Here is a 22,681-nt window from a genome sequence, read left to right on the forward strand (position 1 = left end):
TTCTGGATTCCTCTAGTTTTTCCTCCTTAGCTATGCCCTATTCCGTTTTGTAGTATGTAACTTACAAGAGAAAAAGGCTAGAGGAAACAAGCTGGCATGCACTGTGTCTTGTTGGCCAAGGACAAAAGACATATAGAGGCACGTAGAAAGCAGGCAGAGAACAGGAACCGTGAGACATGGGGCAGCTGGGGAGTCCGTTCATAGTGTACCCAACTTACTGAGAACTGAGGGGGGGACATGTTCTCCTGGTGGCTGGCTGAGGTGGAATCCTGCTGGCACCTTGCCATGCCATTGCTTATTCTGCTATAATGCAAACCTTTGTTTTTATTTCCACCTTTAGAGACTGAGAAGGGAGCCCTAGTGGCACAGTGGTTAAGTGCTCCACTGCTAACTGAAAGGCCGATGGTTCGAACCCACTAAATTGCTCTGCAGGAGAAAGATGCAGCAGTCTGCTTCCTTAAAGATTACAGCCTTGGAAACCCTATGGGCCAGTTCCACTCTGTCCTACAGGGTCGCTATGAGTCAGAATTGGCTCAGCGGCAACAGGTTACAAGTTTTCTTGACATTGACAAAATAGAATACTTTTGGGAGATAGGAGAAACATTATATAGCCATGTAAGTTTCCTTTCTAATCATACGTCAGTGTTTACACTGAGTATTCATAACAGGCAACACACCAATTTATTTTTTTTTTAAGTATCTTGTGTTTTTTTAAAAAATAGGCTACATGTGTCAGAAGGGATGTTCCTTTGTGGCAAAAACATGGACGGAGCTTCTGAAACACGTGAGAGAAACCCATACAGGTAAGGCAGATAATGACTGGTACGACAGAAGCATTTGCCCCTGCAGAACTGATGTAGTAAAAAGGAAAATGTGAAATATGTGCCTTAACAACCTTACGAATGTAACCAGTGTCACTGAATTGTACATGCAGAAATTGTTCTTTTGCTGTGTATATTTTCACCAAAATAATAGGTACTTTGTAAGAAAAGGGTTTCTAATATGTTTTGTTTTTGTGATGTTCTATAAGGTACTAGGTGTTGAAGGGAAACCCTGGTGGCACAGTGGTTAAGAGCTACGGCTGCTAACAAAGAGGGTGGCAGTTTGAATCCACCAGGTGCTCCTTGGAAACCATATGGGGCAGTTCTACTCTGTCCTGTAGGGTCACTGAGTTAGAGTTGACTCGATGGCAGTGGGTTTGGTTTTGGGTGCTGAAACCCCAGGCCCCAAGGCAGGTGTGCCAGTCTGAGGTATCTGCTGTCTTTGACAGATGAGCAGGAGGGCTCTGTGGCCCCAAGTTAGGGAAGAGCTGTATCAGGCTGCATTTCTAAAGGCCCTGGCAAGTCTTCATAACGAAGCTTGGGAGGTGCTAGTGTTTCTGTGGGGCAGCTGGAAGACCAGGAAGTACCTGGTTTATTTCCTTCTCTCCACTTGCCCATTCGGCAGCTGGAAGCCCCTGCTTGCTGGCAACTGAGCAGTGACTTCATGAAACATAAGAACTTCGGGGAATTGAGTCAGTCAATGCTGAAGTGACTGTTACGTATTAATTTTTTCTACGTGGTAATATCTGGGGAAACTGGTTGAATTTGTTTGTTTACCACCAGAGGAAATCAGGTGTGAAGTATGCCAGAAAACATTCAAACGCAAAGATTATCTTAAGCAACATAGGAAAACACATGCCCCAGAAAGGCACGTGTGTCGGTGTCCACGGGAAGGCTGTGGAAGAACGTACACCACCGTGTTTAACCTCCAGAGCCACATTCTCTCTTTTCACGAGGAAAAGCGCCCATTTCTATGTGAACATGCTGGCTGTGGCAAAGCATTTGCAATGAAAGTAAGTGATTATCTTCACCTGTGCTGTCCTGGCCGTCTGTGGTTTCCACCTGGGACCCTGGATTCCAAGATGGCGTCCCAGTGACTGCCAGTGGGGATAGAACCAAGCGGGTCTTAACTAAAGGCTAGAAAACCCCCAGACTGGCCTATGGCAGTGGTTCTCAGAATGTGGCCTTGGGCCGGTGATGTAGCGAATCAGAAACCCTGGGATAGGGCCCAGTAATGGTTAACAAGCCCTCAAGGTGATTCTTATGCTTGTTGAATTTGACAAGTGCTGGTGGCATAGTGGCAAAGAGCTCGGCTGCTACAAGGTCAGTAGTTCGAATCCACCGCCATTCCTCAGAAACCCTATGTGGCCTTTCTACCCTGTCTATAGGGTTGCTGTAAGTCGGAATCAACCCAGTGGCAACTGGTTTGGTTATGGTATCAATATTATTCATAAGTGTGCTGCTACTTTGGGTTTCTTTTTAGAATGGTGTCCCGTAGGGATTGAGCACGGAAGTGGGCAACAAGGTGAGGGACTGTAGAACGCTGGGAATCTAGTCCAGGTCTTAGCTTGGTTCATAGTCAGGTAAGAACTAATGGAGGGGCCTGTGCCGTTTCACAGACTCACTCATTGGCTGGTGGGCTTGCAAATACCTGCCGTGAGTTATAAAGACTGAAGGGAGAAAGGCTGGCTCAGCACGGGTCCAAACTACTGGAAGGCAAGTTGGAGCTGACAGTGGGCCAGCATGTTATCAAGACAGCAAGATGATGGTCAGGTTTTCACTGGTGTTTAGGAACACTTTTTAGACAGATTCAGTTAAAACAATCTTCTCAAGCTTGGAGTGGTTTGTTCAGAGCTGATGTTTCCCCTCATTACTTATGAAAGATGTAAGAAGCCATAGGTGGTTGGGTTGTAAGCATTCCTAACCTGGGTCCTTGGGAATCTTGAGGGACAGTGATTTCAGTCCAGGATTTGGGATGAGGTGGGATTCCTCCTCAACAGCATATAATAGACAGAAGATTGACCGTTTAAGTAACTCGTGGAGTCTTCATAATAATAGGCACCAAATGTAGAGGTTTTAAAAATACAATTTTTTTCTTCTTTATTGTAGCAAAGTCTCACTAGGCATGCCATTGTACATGATCCTGACAGGAAGAAAATGAAGATCAAAGTAAGTTGAAACTGTTCAGGCAAAGCTGGTAATTTTCACTGAAACGTAAACTGCTTAAGCCAAACGCGGTCTGTTTAGCATGTTCTCAACCCCTTCTCGTGATGTGAATCTACAAATTGATCAGATGGACTTCACTTTTCTATAAAGTAGTTCTATCTGTCAGGGCATACCACTACTATAAAGTTACTTCACATAACTCAGATTTTGAATTCTAATTGTCTACTATTTTCCTTATTTCCCAAAGGTAAAACCATCTCGTGAAAAACGGAGTTTGGCCTCTCACCTCAGTGGATATATCCCTCCTAAAAAGAAACAAGAACAAGGTGTATCTTTGCGTAAAAATGGAGAGTCGTTGAACTGTATTGAAAGAAAAGTGCTCTCAACAGTTGCGGTCCTCACCCTCAGCTAACCGTCAGGTTGCCCTACATAAGGGACAGACCAGTGAGCTTAGTTTTGTTTTTTGTCTCAGAAGCACATTTATCTTTATTAAAATCACTGGTGCAGAACATCTGGTTGTCTATCATTTCTGTTTTCTTTGTCCAAAATGTCCCCTTTCTGGGTCTTTTGGGATTCTCTGTACGCGTTCTCTTCCTCTGTGCTCAAATGGCGAAGAACACACACGACAGCTCTTCCTCCTCTAATGGCGTGGGGCTTGGATGAGAAGGTAGCTATTGCAGGCATAGTCTGGAGTATCTGGTTAAATACTGCCTCCTAAAAAAAAGGAAACAGCTGAAAGATTAATAAAATCAATGTCTTCTATGCTTTCTAACATTAATGCTCAAACACTCTGAATTGCTATTTAAAGGATTATCTAATCAATTTATACATATCTGGTTGATTGAAACCTATACAATAACCAAGCAGTTACACAAATTCCATGTAACTAAACTAATGCACTAAAGGCCTGATAGTCTTAAATCCAGTGTCCTATCACTGAGGGGGACTAGGTTTTACGCTAGACTACACTCTTGGAAAAACAAAAAGCAGTGTGTCTGATGGCAAAGCACTTATCCCTGAAACTGTCAGCCCAGTGCAGTGGTCCCCAACCCTGTGAGTTAGAATCACTTGGGGTGCTTTAAAAAAACACAGATACCTGGTTTGGCCTAGGTAATTCTAACACAGCCAGGGTTGAAAACCACCATCCTAATGCTACCTTTTGGCAATAAAATTTAGCTAACTGTAAAAGCAAAATGGATATTCCATAAACTTATCCTGGATTGTAAGCTGACAGACACTTTCTAGGTAACTCTCACAGGCATGTATAAAAAGGAAACTTAAAATAGAAATTACAATTTCTGGTTTCCCTATTTAAGTTTTAGATATGCATAATTTGTAAAACAGAATAAACCCAAAACCAAACCCAGTGTTGTCGAGTTGATTCCGACTCATAGCGACCCTATAGCCTTTAAATTACGAAGTAGAATGTTTTCACATGGAAAAATATATATGCTATAATGGAAAAAGTAATGTATCTGCAGCATGCTTGCATTCTGAAAAACAAATCGGAAAGCTAACATCTTTGGGTAACAGAATTACCACTTTTAAGTTTTCCACAGATTCTCTCCAATTGTATCTGTAGATAGAAAAACTAACCAACCAAGCAGTTACTTACGTCTGCTCTTAACTTACCGTTTTATCTTCTGGGTCTTCTGCATTTTTCCCTTTCTTTATAATAATTTGAACTTGGTGTTTTTTCTGAATCCACTGTTGAATCTGTTTACTCTTTGTGTCCAAGTCATGTTGTTCAATATTTGAAGAAAAAGTTAGTTTCTTTGTCAGAGTCGGTCCTAGTTTGAAAACAGTGAGACTTGGTGCTAGGACTATTTACTCATCTGTGTAAAACCTAAACCTTGCTACGTCAAACCAAACCCACTGCCGTCGAATCGATTCTGACTCACAGCGAACCCGTCTGACGGAGTAGGACTGACCCAGAGGGTTTCCAAGGCCGTCATCTTTATGGAAGCAGACTGCCACGTCTTCCTCCTGCAGAGTGGCTGGTGGGTTCCAACCACTGACCTTTTGGGTAGCTGCCAAGAGCTTAACCACTGGGCCACCAGAGCTCCTGACCTTATTACATACACTTCATGAAATCTTAGGTTGCAACAGGGGCCTGACCGTCCCCTCATCTGACTTTTAGTGTTACAGACCAGCAGACATTTTTTAAGACAGGGGATATAAAGGTACTATTTTTTACCTGCCAAGATTTAAAAATCTGAAATACTTTTATTGTTACCATTTAATGAAAGAGAACCAAAAGAATGGCACTTTAAAAGGAACACGTTTACCTCTGTGGTAAACCTGATTACCCCTTCTTTGTTTCTGCTACAGGTCGGCGGCTGGGAGTGCCTGTTCGAGCCCAACGCCTTCTCTGGTGTTCCAGCAACTAAGGGCTCATCCCAGCTGTCCAAAGCGGGGGGTCCCCTCCCCTCCGTGTGTGTGTGCGCCGTCTGTGGAGATCCTGTCAGAAAATCGTTTCACCAGAAAGATTACTCAAAGGTGTTGGGACAACTGAGAGTTTTCAGATGGGGAACAGCGTTGGCTCTTGACCCATACTCACATCTCCTCAGACAGGCTTAATGTGAAAAAACAGAATTTTAAACAAATAGATGAAACAGTATGTTTGTGACCTCAGGAGAGGGAAAGGATCTCATTAAGAAGTAGACTGATAATTCTCCACCAAACTCCAAACACCACTGGGTAACAGGGGCTTAAGTGGTGCGAAGGTTAGGTGCTTGATGGCTACCTGAAAGGTTGGTGGTTCCAGCCCCCCGGCCACTCCACGGGAGACAGATGTGGCAGTCTGCTTCCATAAAGATTTACAGCCTTGGAAACCCTCTGGGGCAGTTCTGCTCTGTCCTATAGGGTCATTATCAGCTGGAATCGACTCAACCACAATAACTATGTACTCAAGGAGTCCTGCTGGCACCACAGCTAAGTGCTTGGCTGCTAACCAAATGGTTGGTGGTTCGAGCTCACCAGCCGCCTCCTGGGAGAAAAACCTGATGATTTACTCCTGTAAAGATGACAGCCTAGAAAACCCTATAGAGTAGTACTACTCCGTCCTATAGGATCGCTATGAGTCAGAATTGATGGCAATGGGACTGGGTAATTAAAAAAAGGGAACAAAGTGAAAAATCTAACTCAGAGAAGGTTTTTGCATCACATAGAGCTGAGAATCCTAAAAATTAGGAAGAAAAACAAACCATCTAAATAGAAAAACAAAGGACTGACGACTCGCAGCTCAAATGATGAAAGGAATGTTAAGTCACTAAGACAGGGTTTCTCACTCATTAACATGACAGAAATCAGCACCCAGGGTGGTGAGGCTGTAGGGAGGGCCACTTCACACACCGGGGAAGGGAGCTGAAGAGCACTGTGTCCCAGCAATTCCAAGTCTATGTTCTCAGATCCTAGAGTCCCACAAGGAGACACAGATAGTCTCTTGTTCATGATAATGAAAAGCTGGGGGCCACCCCAGTGTCCAGGGAAATGGGTTAACAAATACTCATATGATGAAATGTCATGCGGTAATTATAATACAGCTATAATAGAAAGGGAGACCCTGGTGGCATAGTGGTTAAGTGCTACGGCTGCTAACCAAAGGGTCGGCAGTTTGAATCCGCCAGGCGCTCCTTGGAAACGCTATGGGGCAGTTCTACTCTGTCCTATAGGGTGGCTATGAGTCGGAATCGACAGCACTGGGTTTGGTTTTTGGTTTATAACAGAAAGGATCTCTGGTGGCACAACGGTTAGGTGCTCAGCTGCTAACTGAAAGGTCAGTAGTTCTAACCCACCAGCAGCTCAGAGGGAAAAAGACCTGGCTATTGGCTTCCACAAAATTACAGCCCAGGACATCTGGGGTCTTAAACGCTAGCAAGCAGCCATCTAAGATGCATCAGTTGGTCTAACCCACCTGGATCAAAGGAGAATGAGGAACACCAAGGACACAAGGTGATTACGAGCCCAAGAGACAGAAAGGGCCACATGAACCAGCGACTATACCATCCTGAGACCAGAAGAACTAGATGGTGCCCGGCTATAACCAATGACTGCCCTGACAGGGAACACAACAGAGAACCCCTGAAGGAGCAGGAGAGCAGTGGGATGCAGACCCCAAATTCTCATAAGACCAGACTTAATGATCTGACTGAGAGTGGAAGGACCCCCGTGGTCATGGCCCCCAGACCTTCTGTTGCCTCAGGACAGGAACCATTCCCGAAGCTAACTCTTCAGGCATGGATTGGACTGGACAATGGGTTGGTGAGGAATGAGCTTCTTGGATCAGGTGGACACGAGACTATGTTGGCCTCTCCTGCCTGGAGGGGAGATGAGAGGGCGGAGGGGATTAGAAGCTGGCGAAAAGGACACGAAAAGAGAAAGTGGAGGGAGAGAGCAGGCTGTCTCATTACGGGGAGAGTAATTGGGAGTGTGTAGCAAGGTTATATGGGTTTTTGTGTGAGAGACTGACTTGATTTGTAAACTTTCACTTAAAGCGCAATAAAAATTAAAAAAATTATAATAATGAAGTGGGCACTAAATATGTGATAACTGGAACACACACAAATTACAGCCCAGGAAGCCCTATGGGGCAGTTCTACCCTGTCCTACAGGGTCACTGTGAGTTGGAATCGATTCAGTGGCAGAGTATTATATAAACATTGTTATAAATTATATTAAAAAGTATGTTGAAAACAATTAGCATAGCATTTTTTACATGTACAAAATACCATATACTGTTTGAATACACCTGTATGTAACTGGGGTTTAAAACATAGACTGGATATTTACACTACATTCACGAGGTGAGCAGAACACTTCTGAGGAGGGAGAATAGCAGCGGAGAAGACAGCCTGTTTTTGTGTGCCGTCCAGTGGATTCGGACTCATAGTGACCCAATGTGACAGAGTGGATCTGCCCCAGAGGATTTTTTTTTTAATCTTTATGGGAGCAGATCGTCAGGTCTTTTGTCCCACGGAGCTACTGACCTTTTGGTTAACAGCTAAGTGGTCAATCAATTCTTCCGTAATATTTTGTTTTAAAAATCCCAAGTACAATGTTAACATTCGTTCATTTTGGGTGGTGGGTAATGGGTGTGTGTTGTATTTTTCTGTATGCCTTAAAATTTTTTTGAAATAAACGCAGTTTTTTTTTTTTTACATAAGAGTTCTTTTATTATGACTTTCACATTTTCTTAGAGCTCCTGCCAGGTGGTCCTAGTTTTACATCAGAACAAATTTATACCTTCACCACAGCAGCCCTTCATGTTAGGTCATGTCAGGTGTTTCTTCCAAGCTTCTCCAGCTAACTGTTTTTATTTTTATTTTTTTAATATGACATAGTTTGATGTCCTTAACACCCTTGTAGGTCTCTTCTGAATAATTTTTTCAGCCAACATCCTCATTAAATGTGGCGTTCCAAAGCTGCGCCACAGCGATGGGTGGTTTTCTCAAGGTGCGCACCTCACCACAGCAGCACTGACTCGTGCTCTGGTATGCTTGCCCCTGAGCAATCTCTCATGATGGTCAGCACTTACTAATAACTACAAAAAAAAAAAAACCTTCACCTGATAGCTCATGGCTTCAGTAGAGGTTAAAGGACAAGTTTTTTGTCAGGTGACTGGCAAAACATGTGTCACTACCAATGCTGTAAAAATGCTGGGGCATTAGAGATGCTCTAAGAATCACTTCAAGTTTAGAAAATACTTCCATATAATGAGCCAAACATCCCCACTTTAGAGATGGGGGGAAACCAAAGGAGGGCCGTTAAATGAGTGGCCCGAGGTAAGACAAGTCTCAAGGCTGTGGCATCATTTGACTACACCTGTCAGCTACTCTTAGGAGCCCTGGTGGCGTAGTGGTTAAGCACTTGGCTGCTAACCAGAAGGTTGGCTATTGGAACCCATGAGCTGCTCTGTGGGAGAAAGAAGTGGCAGTCTTATTCTGTGAAGATTAAGCCAAAAACCCAAACCCACTGCCATCGAGTAGATTCCAGCTCATAATGACCCCACAGGTCAGTGTACAACTGTCCTGAAGGGTTTCCAAGGCTGTAATTTTTACAGAAGCAGACTGCCACATCTTTCTCTTATGGAGCGGCTGGTGGGTTTGAACTGCCAACCTTCCAGTTAGCATCTGAGCACTTAACCACTCTGCCACCAGGGCTCCTCCGGAAAGATTACAGCCTAGGAAACCCTATGGGGCAGTTCTACTCAAACCTATAGGGTTGCTAAGAGTCGGAACAGACTCAATGGCAATGGATGGGGTCAGCTACTCTGTCCCCCAAGAGGTTAGGAAACAAAAGGGGGAAAGTATTGATATCATCTTGGCTGTGTTTTCCCCTTATTTTACACAGATTTAAAGGAAGAGATGGTAGGCACAGAGTATGAAGGAAAAAAGGAGAAATGGAAATAAGTGAGACGAGAAAATTTAAAAAAGGCCCTGGAAGTGGTGGTGGAACCATGGATCCTGCCAATTTTCCCGTTTCTCACTTCCCCAGGTCACAGGGAACCTTGGCAACTGCCAGAATTCAGACTGCTGATGGGCAGTCCTTAAGAGTTTAGGGAGTCATCAGTGGAGTATCTACCTGTCTTAGGCTCGGCCTTTTCCCTCTCACGGAGTCTCATGCGCTCTTCGTGAATTTGGAGTCCCGTCATGAGCTGGTACACGGGAGGCTCTGCGCGGGTGATCCTTTTAACAAGCCTCAGCTCTCGCGTGTTCATGAGCTTAATCACATCTGCCCGCTGCATGTGTCCCAAGTCATTGCCCTTCTCATCAAATACCTGAACAATTCCATCACCAATTTTTCTCCCGACGCTAATAAAAGCTGCTTCAGTCTCTTTCTTCTTCTTCTTCTTCTTCTGGGCCTCTTCAGCCACACTGAACGCTTTTGCATGAATGAGGGAGGGCAGTCTCAGGACTGAAACGGTAACGGACAACTGGGCAGGTGCCGTCTTTTGCACAAGGTGCTTCCCCAAACACCTTGCAATGCAGTTATTTTCAGTTTTCATAGCTTGCAGTGTTAACCTCTGCAGAAACCAAGCAGCCATTCTAAGGAAGCAGGAAAAAGCCCATTACAATTCAATCATTTACTCCCGTGGCCTGAACCTGTGGTGCACGGCAGGGTGTGTGTGGCCTCAGAGACTGTCACCTGTGAATGTGCAGGAATGTTGGTCTCTGGACTCCACCATCACAAGGTAAGTGCACCTGGCCCTGGCCATACTAAGTCATGGTGGGGCTGCCCCAACACAAGTTATCATTCAGGCAGTCAACCATTCTGCACGGTGCTTTTCGGTTCTTCTTCCCCACACACTATCTCACGTGACTATTTTCCGTGGATCTTGTGGTGCCAGCTACAAGAACAAATATCATCTGAAGGGTTTATTTATGATTGTGCAATATATAAAATCCTTGGTGACTCATAAACATCAATTTATAAACTTTTAATGTATTTACCTGCTATCAATTTATCAATATATCTGATGGCATACAAAAAAGAGCATATTATGGGAAAAGGAGCTCGCAGTGAAGGCAGCGGGCCCACTGGCAGAACGAATGCAGACCATCAGGAAGGAGACACCCTGGCAGAGAACCACGTGCGGACTCATCAGCCATGAAGACCACTCGTGAGGGCGGTACGGCGCTGGCGCCGAACCTGGTCCAAGCACTGGGCACCTATGGCAACACTGGTTTTACTTCAGGGTTACAAGTGGTGTTCTGATTTCTTAATTCCTTCTCCACCACAGTGAGGGTCTCTCTCCTTCCATCCACGTGCTCGGTCCATCTCAGAAGCACAGGCTGATGGAGTGACGAGAGGGCCCACTCATCTAGTGGTTTGCTGAGAAACCTGAGAGAATCAAGTACAGAGAGAGGTGGGGTTTGTCAAAGACCAAAGAGGAAAGGAGGAGGTGCCTGAAGTAGTACTTTTCCAAGAATGGTCCCTGGGCTACCTGCATGGGTATCACCTGGGGCGTTAGTTAAAAATGAGATTCCCGGACTAGTCCCAGACTTAAAATGAGTCAGAATTTCAAATTTGAGCACCAATGCACAGTCAACAGGTAAAAACTATAAAGGCAACTTGGAATTGATTGATCGAAGGGTTCTCAAGTTAGGGATGTATGTGGTAAAACCTGCGAAAGCTGGAACCTGTGTCACGTTGCAACCTGTCAGAGAAGGAAAATGTAAACATTTCCACTAAAACAAGCGAGAGCAAAGTGGTAAGACTGCACCCTGTCAAAGGCAGAAAACTTGCAAGACCAGGAAACACAAGGCAGTCCTGTTGAGTTCTGACTCTCACTGGTTTCACTGTATAAAGATTTGGAGTCAGAGACCCCTGAGTAAAAACTCAGCTCTATGGAATCCACTCAACAGCACACAATGACATGGTTTTGGGTAAGTCACTCAAACTCTCCGATCCTGCTTCCTCGGCAATAATAATACTTCCGCTAATAGTGTTGTTACGAGGCTTAAAGAATGAAAAATGCCTCACACGTGCCTCATATTTAGCAGACACTCAAGAAACGGTCCTTACGTCAGGCAGTTCTTCTGTTTCACGTGAGAGGCTGCACAATCATGGGGAAGCCATGGGCTGGAAAGAGGGACGACCAGCAAGGATGTCTGGCTAAACAATCCTGTCAATCCTTGTTACAGACATCTGGAGACCTCCAGGCCACTCTCCTCATGCCTTGTGCAATTTAGCACCTGACTCACCGTCTCTCCAATGCTTCTTCCATCAAAACTCCTGGTGACTTCAACGCTGTTGTTGTTAGCTGCCGTTGAGTTGGCCTCTAACTCATGGTGACCCCATGTGTGCAGAGCAGAACTGCTCCACAGGGTATTCTTGGCTATAATCTTTCTGGAAGCAGATCACCAGGCTTTTCTTCCACGGAGCTGCTAGGTGGGTCCCAACTGCCAACCTTTCGCTTAGTAGATGACTACAAACCATGTGCACCACCCAGGCTCCTGGTGACTTTAACATCCCTTCTAAATCACCCTCGTCTTGAAGTTCCTTGACCTCCTCCCTCCTATGAGCTTATCCTCCACCCCTCCTCAGCCACCCACTGCTGGTCACACCCTACCAAGACCTTGTCATTAACAGTAACTACCACTGCAGTTGAGTTGACTACAACTCGTAGTGACACCATGTGCTACAGAGTAGAACTACTCTATATGGTTTCCTTGGCTGTGATCTTTACAGACACATAATCCATGGTGCTGCTGGGTGGGTTCAAACCACCAACTTTTAGGCTAGCAGTCGAGCACAAATCATTTGTGCCACCCAGGGACCTATCAAAAACTATGCCCCTACGTAATGACAGCTTCGAGCATTCCCATCTCCCACTCACACCTATCGTTCCAGCTCACTTCCTCTAGTCCCTAAGTTTGATCCCACTGGCATCTACAACCCCCTGATCTTACCACTTTCACAACCCCTCAACCCCCCATGTTGATAAGTGATACAGGGAAACCAAACTGATTCTGACTTACACTGACCCTACTGGACACAGGAGAACTGTTCCATAGGGTTTCCAAGGATGTACGTCTTTACAGAAGCAGACTACCGCATCTTTCTCCCTTGGAAGACCTGGTGGGTTCCAACTGCTGACTTCTCAGTTAGCAGCCACTTAACCACTGAACGACCAGGCTTGCTGATTTGGGGAAAGAGGATGATAAATTGATTATAAAGTGAAGGGATGTGCAAAATTCTCACGTCACTCCTTACCTCACTTGATAACACCCAGATTTCTTTCCGGCTCCAACATCTCCAGTGATTTCCAAACTTGTAGAGTTCATTGCCTACCCAACAGTTCCACTTAGTTATCTAATTGCCATCCTAAAGTTAGCATGTCCAAAACAGAATTCTTGATGTTCCATCTCAAACTTGTTCCTCCCCCAGTCTTCCCTGGCTCATTAAGGACAACACATCCTTCCAGTTGCTCAGACCAAACGTATCAAAGTTATCCTTGACTCTTCTTCCCTCAGCAAAAAAAAAGCAACCCATCAGTAAATCCTATCGTTCAACCTCCAAAATATATCCAGGATCCAACCTCTCTCACCTTCTCCATTGCTATCACCCTGTTCCAAAAACGCCATCACTCTTACTTGGATTACGGTCACAGGCTCTGGTCCCCCGCTTCCACCCTTGCCTCCCTATAAATTATCAACCACAGAGCACACAGAGCAAGCCTTACACAGCAATTAAGTCAACACGAGTTCCTCCTCCGGCTCCTACCTCACGAGAGTAAAAGCAAAGCCCATGGGATGGCCCATAATGTCGTACATGCTGTGGCCCCCACTGACCCATCTGCCCACATCTCCCATCACGCTTCCTCTGGCTCACTCTGCTCCAACCTCACTGGCCTCCTTGCTGTTCTTGCAAATGCTAAAGATGCACCCCTTTGGGTCTCTGCACCCAGATATCCCTCTCCTTGCACCACTCTTCCCTCAGATACCTGCACTGACTCACTTACTTCAGGTCTTGAATCAAATGTTACCTACTCAGAGAGGCCTTCCCTGACTTCTTATAAAACAGCACACCCCATCACTTTCAGCCCTATTCACCTTGCCTTTTTAAAAAACAGCATTGCATTTATCACTGCCTGACACGTTCTATATTTACTTGCATTTATGTTCATATTCTCGCCTCACTAGAATGTAAGCTTCATGAGAAAGTGGAATTTGCCCATTGTGTTCACTGCTGTGTTCCCATGGCTGGAGTCTAGCTCCTGGCAATACATACAGGCTGAATGAACGCAGAAGCCAAAAGAAACAGCACAGGAGGTACGGCGTTCCTGCTGGCACCTAACCTCTAGATCAGCTGCAGCATTCCGGACCAATACCAGAAATGCTGGCAAGCTACACTCCTCATGTTTCTAGCCGGCATTTAAAATGTCCACTGGCTTCAGTGAAGGATCTATGGCCAGATGTTTCTACCTACAATGAATGAATGAATTTTATAGTCATTAACTGATTGGGGCCCTGTTGCTGCAGTGGTTAAGTGCTCAGCTGCTAAACAAAAAGTTGGCAGTATGAACCCAACAGCCACTCTGTGGGAGAAAGATGTGGCAGTCTGCTCCCCTAAGGATTACAGCTTTGGCAACTCTATGGGGCAGCTCTACTCTGTCCTAGAGAGTCACCATGAGTTGGAATCGACATGACAGCAATGGTTTTTTTTTTTTTTTTCTTTGCCGGGGCAGGGTTTAACTGGTTGGAGACTCAGTTATAGATGTAAAGGCTCTAATGTAGGAAAGAACTGAAATTTAAATAGCTGAGATACTGTTTAACAAAAATAGATACTTGGCAGTGGAGGAAACCCCCAAACCAAAAAAGCAGAAAATTTTTAAGAAACCAGAAAAGATTTTTCCCACTTATCCTCAGAAAAATACCAGCACCATCAAGCCCCACGTTTCACTAGGTATTCTCTGAGTGTCAAAGTGCTAAATGCTACCTGGACTAGAAGTTCCTCTTTGTAAGCTCCATGTCTAAAATCAGTGTCGTTTTTTCCCAAACTGTGTCAACAATGATACAGTTGGCCTATGCAAAATTCTATGACTAAATACGTGTCATTATTTAAATATAATGTACCTTTTGCCCCCAGCAGTTAGTGATGAAAGCTAATACACCCTGTTTAGAAAAGTATGAATACATTACGATAGAAAATATTATTTCAAAATACAGGATTTTTCAAACATAAGTAAACAACAAAAACTAGGCATAGGAAAAAGATGAAATTTATAAAAACCCTGGTTATTTGAAGTTGAGGACGCAAGTGATTTTCCCCCATTCATGCTCAATATGAAATACTTCCATTGTTTATCTTTACCTTACAGCCCTTATCACAATCATAATTTGTGAATATCTTACTACTATTTCTCTCCCTCACTTGGCCGTAAGCTCTAGAAGCTAGGAGGAAGAAATCTGTAATGTGAATAGCACAATAAGTAATCACTGACTTTCCTGATCCCTCTCCAACCTAGGTAATTTTCTCAGGCTGAGCTCTCTCCTAACACGTACTCGTCCCTGTGGCTTCTCAGCGAGAAAATATATCTTACTTCTCTCAGGAGGCCTACGAAATGATAAATGGGAAAAAGGAAAGCGCACAATCACTTGGCGACCTCCACACTCAGCACACTCAGGCCTCTCCCGGCGCAGCAGGAACCAGGCGTCTGCCCGGGCCTCCCGCTCAGACGCAGGTGGGAGCCCCGTCCTCTCGCTCACGTGCGGGCAGGTGCCCGTCTCCCGCAGCAGGCCCGATCACGTGGTCGGCAGCGGCCACGCCCACCTCCGGGAGGGGCAGCACGAGCCGCTGCGCTCTGCCGCCGGGGAGGGACGTCGGCGTGCGTGCGTGCGTGCCCGCCGGCGGGCAGGAATGGCGGGGCGGAAACCGGAAGCTGCTACGGGACCGGCGCCGGGCCTAGCTCGGGCGGCTCTGGGAAAGCCCGGGCAGCGGCCTGGGTCCGAAAACAGGCTTACCGCTCGGCCGAGTCCCCCGCGGCGTGGCCTGTCCGCGTTCCGCCCGGCGGGAGGGCGCAGCACCCACCTTCTAGAGACGTGGCCGAGGACAGTGCCGCTTCCTCCGCGCGCTCGTTCCCTAAGACCACGTCCTCCCGCCGCTGGTCCCCCACCTACCCTCGCCCCTCGTCTTGAGCGTTACCTGTGTCTGACCAGTGACTGGTAAAGACTAACGGCAGCCGCCGACGGGCTCCGGCGCCAGTCCCCTTCGCTTGCCGTAGCGGGCGGGGCTTTGGCTCTGTTTTCTTAAAGGAAAAGTGACGTGGGGAGCTGCGCTTTGGCGGCTGCTGGAATCTATACCTCCGACAAAAAGTGCAGAAGGCGAGGGGAGGTTCCTGCGGCGTAATTGCTGCTCACCTGGTTCCCGCCCCTCCAGAGATGAGATGAAGAGTGATGTGTTGAGTTTCTGCAGCATTCGGAGCGTCCATTACGTCTCTTCCACTAGGGCTTGTAGAGAGCTTGCATCAGCTTATCTAGTGTCCCCGCAATAATTACTGAGTTAGGGAGCGTTGACCCCGTTATACAGGTGAGCAGACTGAGACTTGGAAAGTAACAGCCTTCTTTGGTTCACAGAAGTAATATGTGGCAGGCATACCGCTGGACTCCCCACTTCAGCGCTCTTGATGGGTGCTGGAGACAGCAGCGGCGGAGGCAGGGCATGTTAGATTCAAGCCATTTGTAATTGGGGGAGATTCTAACGGTCAAAAATTTTACAAGGGAAAAGCGGACCTGTATTGCTTAAGTAGCTTCCCTAGAGTCAGAGAGCCAGGTCTAAACCTAGGATCCAGCCGGTGCTCCTAGTTTGTAACTGCACTTGAGAAAGCTTTGCTTGTCTGTGGAGTTCACGCTGGGGCCGCCAGGCTAGTGAGAGCTATGCTCCTCAACCACCTGCCCACCTCATCTTTCCTTCAGTCGGAAATTCTTCATTGCCAAGGTGAAAACCTGCTATCTTGACTTGGTGAAGCCACCTAATTAGGGAATAGCTTCATTCAGCATACGAAGGGAAACTACCGTTTATTGAATACTTGTCCACTGGAACCCACTGCTTCACTTAATCCTCAAGAAATAACTCCTTGACTCAGGCATTGCCTCTCTCCTCACAGATGAGGGAACTGTGTAGCTCAGCCTTTCATAACGCGTACTTGGAGCTGTGGCTTCTCAGAAACTGTATTCTTTCAGGAGTTTTGATGGTAAAATTCTTGCCTTTCATGTGGGAGCCCCAGGTTTGATTTCTAGCCAGTGCTCCTCCTGCACAGCCACCACCATGGCCTGTCAGTGGAGGTGTGCCTGTTGCTATGGTGCTGAACAGGTTTCAGCAGAGTGTCCAGACTAAGATGCACTAGGAAGAAAGGCCTGGCTATCTACTTCTGAAAATCAGCCAGTAAAAACCCCATGGATCACAACAGTCCAACCCACAACCATCATGGGGACTGCAGAGGACTGAGCAGTGTTTTCGTTCTGTTATGTGTGGGGTCGCCGTGAGTTGGGGGCTAACTCAACAGCAGCTAACAACAATAACCACTGGTCAGTGAAGCTGTCTGCCAGCATCCATTTCATAGTCCCTTTCTGCAGGCACGGATTTCCAGAGTAGCTGATGTGGCACTCATGCTTGCCTGCCATTGTCAGACACCTCAGCAGTGATAAGAGGGCGCTGTAGTGTTGCTGGAAGAGGGTGAGCGTTGTAGACATGCCCTCAGAGAGCTGCTGTTCTTCATCTCTTCCCTTGAACTCTGTCTTGGCCTCCAGCCGAAATGGGGCATGCGGCTTTTGAAGAGTCACTGAGAGCCTGGAGCTCAGCTTGTGATGGTGGGTTCCAAAGACCCTTGAGTAAAGGTGCTACATAGGCAACTGGCTCTTCAAGGACACCTTCCTACACTTGGGGATTGTGGCCTCTACTTCTAAGGCACACTTTTTAGTTTTGGGAAGTAATGTTATTATGACACAAATCCTGTGTAAACCAGTTCAGTGTGTGCACCGAAGAGGACTCTCAGAAATGTACAGAACTTTGTCCACTGTTATTTTTTCTACCCATGATTTACACACACACAGATGTAACCCAGTAAGACTGAAATCCTAGTAACTCTAAAACTTCTGCATTTGCCACCGTGGAGTAATTTCCATGTTCCGTGGTTGGTCCATGAACAATGTATTTTCTCACGATACACAGGTCAGCGCTTTGCCGTATTTAAGGATTAGTGGAAATAATCCTTGCATGCTAGCTGGAAAGCTCTCCTTTCTCAGACCTTTTCCACTGGAGCAGAGGGAGTCTTCAGAAATAGAAAATGGTGTGAGACAGGATAGGAGCCCTCGTGGCGCAATGGTTAAACGCTCAGTTGGTAACAAAAAGGCTGACAGTTCCAACCCACCAGCTTGGTGATCTGCTTCTTTAAAGATTTATAGCCCTGGAAACCCTGTGGGGCAATTTTACTCTGTTACATGGGGTTGCCATGAATTGGAATCAACAACAGGTTTTGGTTTACAGGTGAGACACGTTTGGTAATTGAGGTACAATATATTCTATGGGTGATTTTTTAAAAAAGTTAGCAACATTTGATTTTGTCTTCATGGTGCCACAAATGGCTGGAGCAATTAATTTTAAAACATACTAACCTGAATGGTGCGTTTATTTTGAAGTTACACAGATGCTGGTGGAGCAGTGGTTAAGAGCTTAGGCTAATAACAAAAAGGTTGGCGGTTTGAATCCACCAGCTGCTCCTTGGAAACCCCGTGGGGCAGTTCTCTGTCCTCCAGTATCGCCATGAGTTGGAATTGACTCGACGGCAACAAATTTGGTTTCTTGGTTTCCTCCATTGGATTATAAACTCTCATAAAGGCTGCTGTTGTTGGGTACCGTCAGAGGTGTAACTAAGGTGTGGCTGGTAGGGCGCATGCTCCGGACACCGCTTGAGGAGGGCCACTAATGAGCAGTTTCTCTTGGCCATCCGAGCTTCCATCGCCAGCTGTGAGAGATCATTCAATTTAAAACTAACTTAGGCACTGTGTCCGTAGATAGGCCCCTGGGTGCCATCGAGTCATTTTTGACTCATAGCGACCCCATGTGTTACAGAGTCAAACTGTCCCATATGGGTTTTCTGGCTGTAATCTGTGAAAGCAGATTGCCAGATCTTTCTTCCACAGAGCCACTGAGTGGATTCAAATTGCCAACCTTTCAGTTAGCAGCTGAGCACTTAATGTTTGCGCCACCAGGGTTCCTCTTATAAGGGCAGTTTTGTTAAAATAGGAGAAATGAATCTACGGTGTGTGAGGCCCTATGTTAAAAAGCCTGTTGCTGTCAAGTCGGTTCCAACTCGTGATGATCCCATGGGTGACAGAGTAGAAGTGCGCCTTACGGTTTTCTTGGCTGTGATCTTTCTAGCAGCACATTGCCAGGCCTTTCTTCTGTGGCACCACTGGGTGGGTTCAGACCTCCAATCATTCAGTTAGTAGCCGAACACAAACCGTGTGCACCACCCAGGGACCGTTTGAGACCCTGTGTAGTACCAACTAAATCTGGCTGGGAGCAGCTGTCTCTAGTGGCAGCCCCTTTCTCATTACAGTTCTGTTTTAAATCCTTAGTGTTCACAGATGTGTTAGAGGAAAGCAGGGTGTGCAAGGGGCTTTGGCTGAGTGTTAGGTAACTCATGAAAAACCCAAAGATACAGTTAAAGAAGTAAAAAACTCCAGGAAAGGAGATTTAGGTCCCCATCAAAGTCTTAAAGGACTTGGGGAATCTTTTCCTTTAAGTAACTGTCTTGGTCATTGAGTGCTGCCTTAACAGAAATACCACAAGTGGACGGCTTTAACAAAGAGAAATTGATTTCCTTACAGTAAAGTAGGCTAAAAGTCCAAGTTCAGGGCGTCAGCTCCAGGGGAAGGCTTTCTCTCTCTGTAGGCTGTGGCGGAAGGTCCGTGTCCTCAATCTTCTCCTGGTCAAGGAGCTTCTCCACAGAGGAACCCCAGGTCCAAAGAATGTGCTCTGCCCCCGACACTGCTTTCTTGATGATGTGAAGTCCTACCGTCTCTCTGCTCACATCTCTTCTTTATATCTCAAGAGATTGCCTCAAGACACAATCCAGTCTCGTAGATTGAGTCCTGCCTCACTAACACAACTGCCACCCATCCTCCCTCATTAACATCATAGAGGCAGGATTTACAACATACAGAAGAATCACACAATACCGGGAATCATGGCCCAGCAAAATTGATACATATATTTTGGGGGGACATAATTCAATTTGTGACAGAAACCCAAATCCATCATGTTGCTGCTTAAGCCAGTTTCCCCAGTAGAGCTGGAGAACATCTGATTAGCACATCTGTGTTGTTGTTAGATGGCATCAAGTCTGTTCCAACACATAGCGACCCGGTATAAAACAGAAAGAAACACTGCCAGGTCCTGCACCATCCTCGCAATCTTTGTTATGCTTGAGCCCATTGTTGCAGCCACTGTGTCAATCCCTCTCATTGAGGGTCTTCCTCTTTTTCAATGACCCTCTACTTTACCAACCGTGATGTCCTTCTCCAGGGATTGATTCCTTCTGATAACATGTCGAAAGCAAGTGAGAAGTCTTGCCATCCTCGCTTCTAAGGAGCATTCTGGCTATACTTCGTCAAAGATGGATTTGTACCTTCTTCTGGCAGTCCATGGTATATTAAGAATTCTTCGCCAACAATGTAATTCAGATGTGTCATTTCCTCTTCGGGCTTCCTTATTCGTTGTCCTGCTTTCGCATGCATATGAGGCAATTGAAAATATGGTTTGGGTCGGGCACACCTTAGTTCTCAAAGCAACATCTTTGCTTTTAAACACTTTAAAGAGGTCTTTTGCAGCAGATTTGCCCAATGCAGTACTTCTTTTGATTTCTTGACTGCCGCTTCCATGGGTGTTGATTGTGGATCCAAGTAAAATGAAATCCTTGACTACTTGAACGAACCCTTAACACATCTGTGTTAGAACCCTTTATGTGGTCTCAAACTGTTACTAGATTCAGAAGAAATTTCTTTATCACGTCTAAGACTTCCCATAACATTCGACTCCAGCTTAATCATCCCTCATGTCAAAAAATGATGGCACCAATTATTACACCTCGTGGTGCCTGGGAATGAGCAAAAATGAATTTGTCTAAAATGAACAACATATTGTAATGCTTTTTTTTTTTTTTTTAAGCCTTCGTGTCTGCCAAATAAAGGAGTATTTGTATACGGAAGTTCCATTTATCTTCTGTGAATGAAGCAGAAAATAGGTTCAAAAATCTCCTTTAGAAAAGCAACACAGCCACATGTTTCCAATTCAAAGGCATTGAATTTGGGGATGAATCAGTATACTGGCCATTTTGAAACACTTTTAGTGAAAAATAATTTCCCTTACCATCACAGGGCGTCATGCAGAAAAATAAAGACCTAGCACGTGAATTTTTTCTGGGAGCACATGAAACCTTACAAAATGTAAATTCCTATGTAAATCAAAGCAAAACAGGACTAAGTTATACATTTTAAACAAGACCCAGTAATATGTTTGAACACATGAGATCTACTAGTAACAAAATTTAGGCTCTTTAAGGAAGGCAAGAGTGACAGCAAATATAACGTTAGTGATAAATTTGTGCCCTCACTATATTTTTTGAGAGAAATGGAATTAAAGGCAAAGTACTCTTTTGGAAATTAGATTTAATTTTATTTACTCTGTTTTGGAAAGTTCTACAGATGTGGAGTTTCACATGTTTACTGTACAGGGAGGGCTTCCCACTGTATAGATGAGTCATTGTTTTGCTGCTTTCCTCCCTGAAAGTTGCCAGGTTCCGCTGCAAAGATTTCTAAGGCTACTTTATAGGAAGCCCGGGATGCATCCGCGACCTTCCACAAGTGGAAGTGAGAGCTCTGTTTTTCTTTCTTTCTTTTTTGCAACAGTAAATCTACTAATTTTACAGTCAGTTGAGCAGCAATAGATGAATTTGTCTAAAGTCTGCATTCACAAAGAAGACCTGAACGTCAGTGGCTTGAATGCCTGAAACTGCAGCGTGGTAGTTGAAGGGTAGGCACCCTGAAGGCGCGCTCTGGAAGGATGCGGGCCGTCCACTGTCACCTGCTTCTCGGCACAGGTGCTGACCCCACGGTCTCTTCTGGGCCTCCTGACGGGCCAGCGCCTTTGTGTGTTACAGAGGAGGCTTTGCCAATGCCCGGGCCAGTTTTCTCTGGCAGCCACAGGAAGCAGAAGAAAGAAGAGGTTAAGGGCCACCACGAGGGTCAGAATGGGTTAAATTTAGTTAACATCAGAGGTTGTAGCTTTTAACAAGAGCTTCAAGAAAACTTATTTGAAGATGGGATTTGTTTCTTCTTTGTCGACCATTATTTTTTTCTTTTTTTTTTTTTCTCTATTGATAGTGACAGCCTAACAAAGTTTTTATATGCTAGAGGTTTTCATCCTTTAGAGAATAAAGAACTGTGGTCCTAAAAAGAGATGCAGGTGGAAGACTTTATAAAGCGTCCATGATTTTCAAATTGGTAGCTTAAAATAGGCTCCCTGCTTGGCCAAGTCAAAAATAATCAGCGAGGGATGTTTAAAAAAATCCACATTAGAAAGGAGGGGGAGCAGTCAGCAGGAAGATGCAGAGGCTCTGACTTCTAGAAGCCTCTTTGTGTGTTTTTACATTAAGCCATTCTAGTAGAATTTTTCCAGCAGCCATTCAGAATGACCCAGAAGGCTGTCTCTTAAATACCCATAGGTACGTTTCTTTGAGTTAAAGGATAATACAAGGCAGAACTGGGTGCTTATTGTATTTCTATGCAAGCAAAAAAGATGGCCACAGACTTCTGCTTATGTCCTTTATGCTCTTAATGTTCGGTGGCTCCGTGGTTTCTGTTCAAGGACCGAGCTGTATGGAAATTGACCTTTCAGAAGACTCACGTGGACTCTAACCCTTTGGTTGGCAATGTGTGACTGTGGAGGACCTATGTGGAGTGCCTAGCATCTTACCAAGGTGTCATATCTTATGAAGAGGCTTGACTTTTTTTTTTTTTTTTCTTAAACGAGCTGTATCCATTCTTTTAGGAGCCCTGGTGACTACCCATTAAGCACTTGCCTGCTCACTGGAAGGTTGGCAGTTCAAACTCAGTGGCTCCACAGGAGAAGACCTGGTGATCTGCTCCCGGAGAATTTACAGCCTAGGAAACCCACTTTGGCAGTTCTGC

At 45.4% G+C, this 22,681-nt stretch overlaps 2 protein-coding genes across 8 annotated transcripts in view; one reads left to right on the plus strand and one right to left on the minus strand.

Moving 5' to 3' along the window:
* Positions 1–3,498, plus strand: part of GTF3A (general transcription factor IIIA) — a 16,993-nt gene extending 13,495 nt beyond the window's left edge. Inside the window, exons 6-9 of the mRNA XM_049867412.1 lie at positions 723–803; positions 1,605–1,834; positions 2,931–2,990; positions 3,235–3,498. Coding sequence (XP_049723369.1) covers positions 723–803; positions 1,605–1,834; positions 2,931–2,990; positions 3,235–3,399 — 536 coding nt within the window. The 3' untranslated portion in view covers positions 3,400–3,498. The remainder of the gene's footprint in view (positions 1–722; positions 804–1,604; positions 1,835–2,930; positions 2,991–3,234) is intronic.
* MTIF3 (mitochondrial translational initiation factor 3) lies at positions 3,483–15,724 on the minus strand. 7 transcript variants are annotated; one of them, XM_049867293.1, is made up of 4 exons: positions 15,636–15,724; positions 9,570–10,033; positions 4,620–4,777; positions 3,483–3,701 (listed from the first exon to the last, which is right to left on the minus strand). In XM_049867293.1, the coding sequence occupies exons 2-4, from the start codon at positions 10,030–10,032 to the stop codon at positions 3,483–3,485; spliced, it is 840 nt and encodes a 279-aa protein (XP_049723250.1). In that variant the 5' UTR covers position 10,033; positions 15,636–15,724. The 7 variants fall into 7 exon arrangements, with proteins under 7 accessions (XP_049723250.1, XP_049723247.1, XP_049723244.1 ...); XM_049867290.1 differs by having other exon boundaries at positions 9,570–10,829; XM_049867287.1 differs by having other exon boundaries at positions 9,570–12,630; positions 15,636–15,706.
* Positions 15,725–22,681: the final 6,957 nt, after the last annotated feature.

Source organism: Elephas maximus, chromosome 23 (genome assembly GCF_024166365.1).
Source record: "Elephas maximus indicus isolate mEleMax1 chromosome 23, mEleMax1 primary haplotype, whole genome shotgun sequence".
NCBI classification, from domain to species: Eukaryota; Metazoa; Chordata; class Mammalia; order Proboscidea; family Elephantidae; genus Elephas; species Elephas maximus.

Coding starts and splice junctions, on each gene's coding strand:
- MTIF3 (XM_049867293.1), bottom strand. CDS start 10,032: ATGGCTGCTTGGTTTCTGCAGAGGTTAACACTGCAAGCTATGAAAACT. Junction 4,778..9,569: donor AAAGGCCGAGCCTAAGACAG/GTAGATACTCCA, acceptor TTTTCAAACTAG/GACCGACTCTGACAAAGAAA. Junction 3,702..4,619: donor AAGACCCAGAAGATAAAACG/GTAAGTTAAGAG, acceptor CCTTTTTTTTAG/GAGGCAGTATTTAACCAGAT.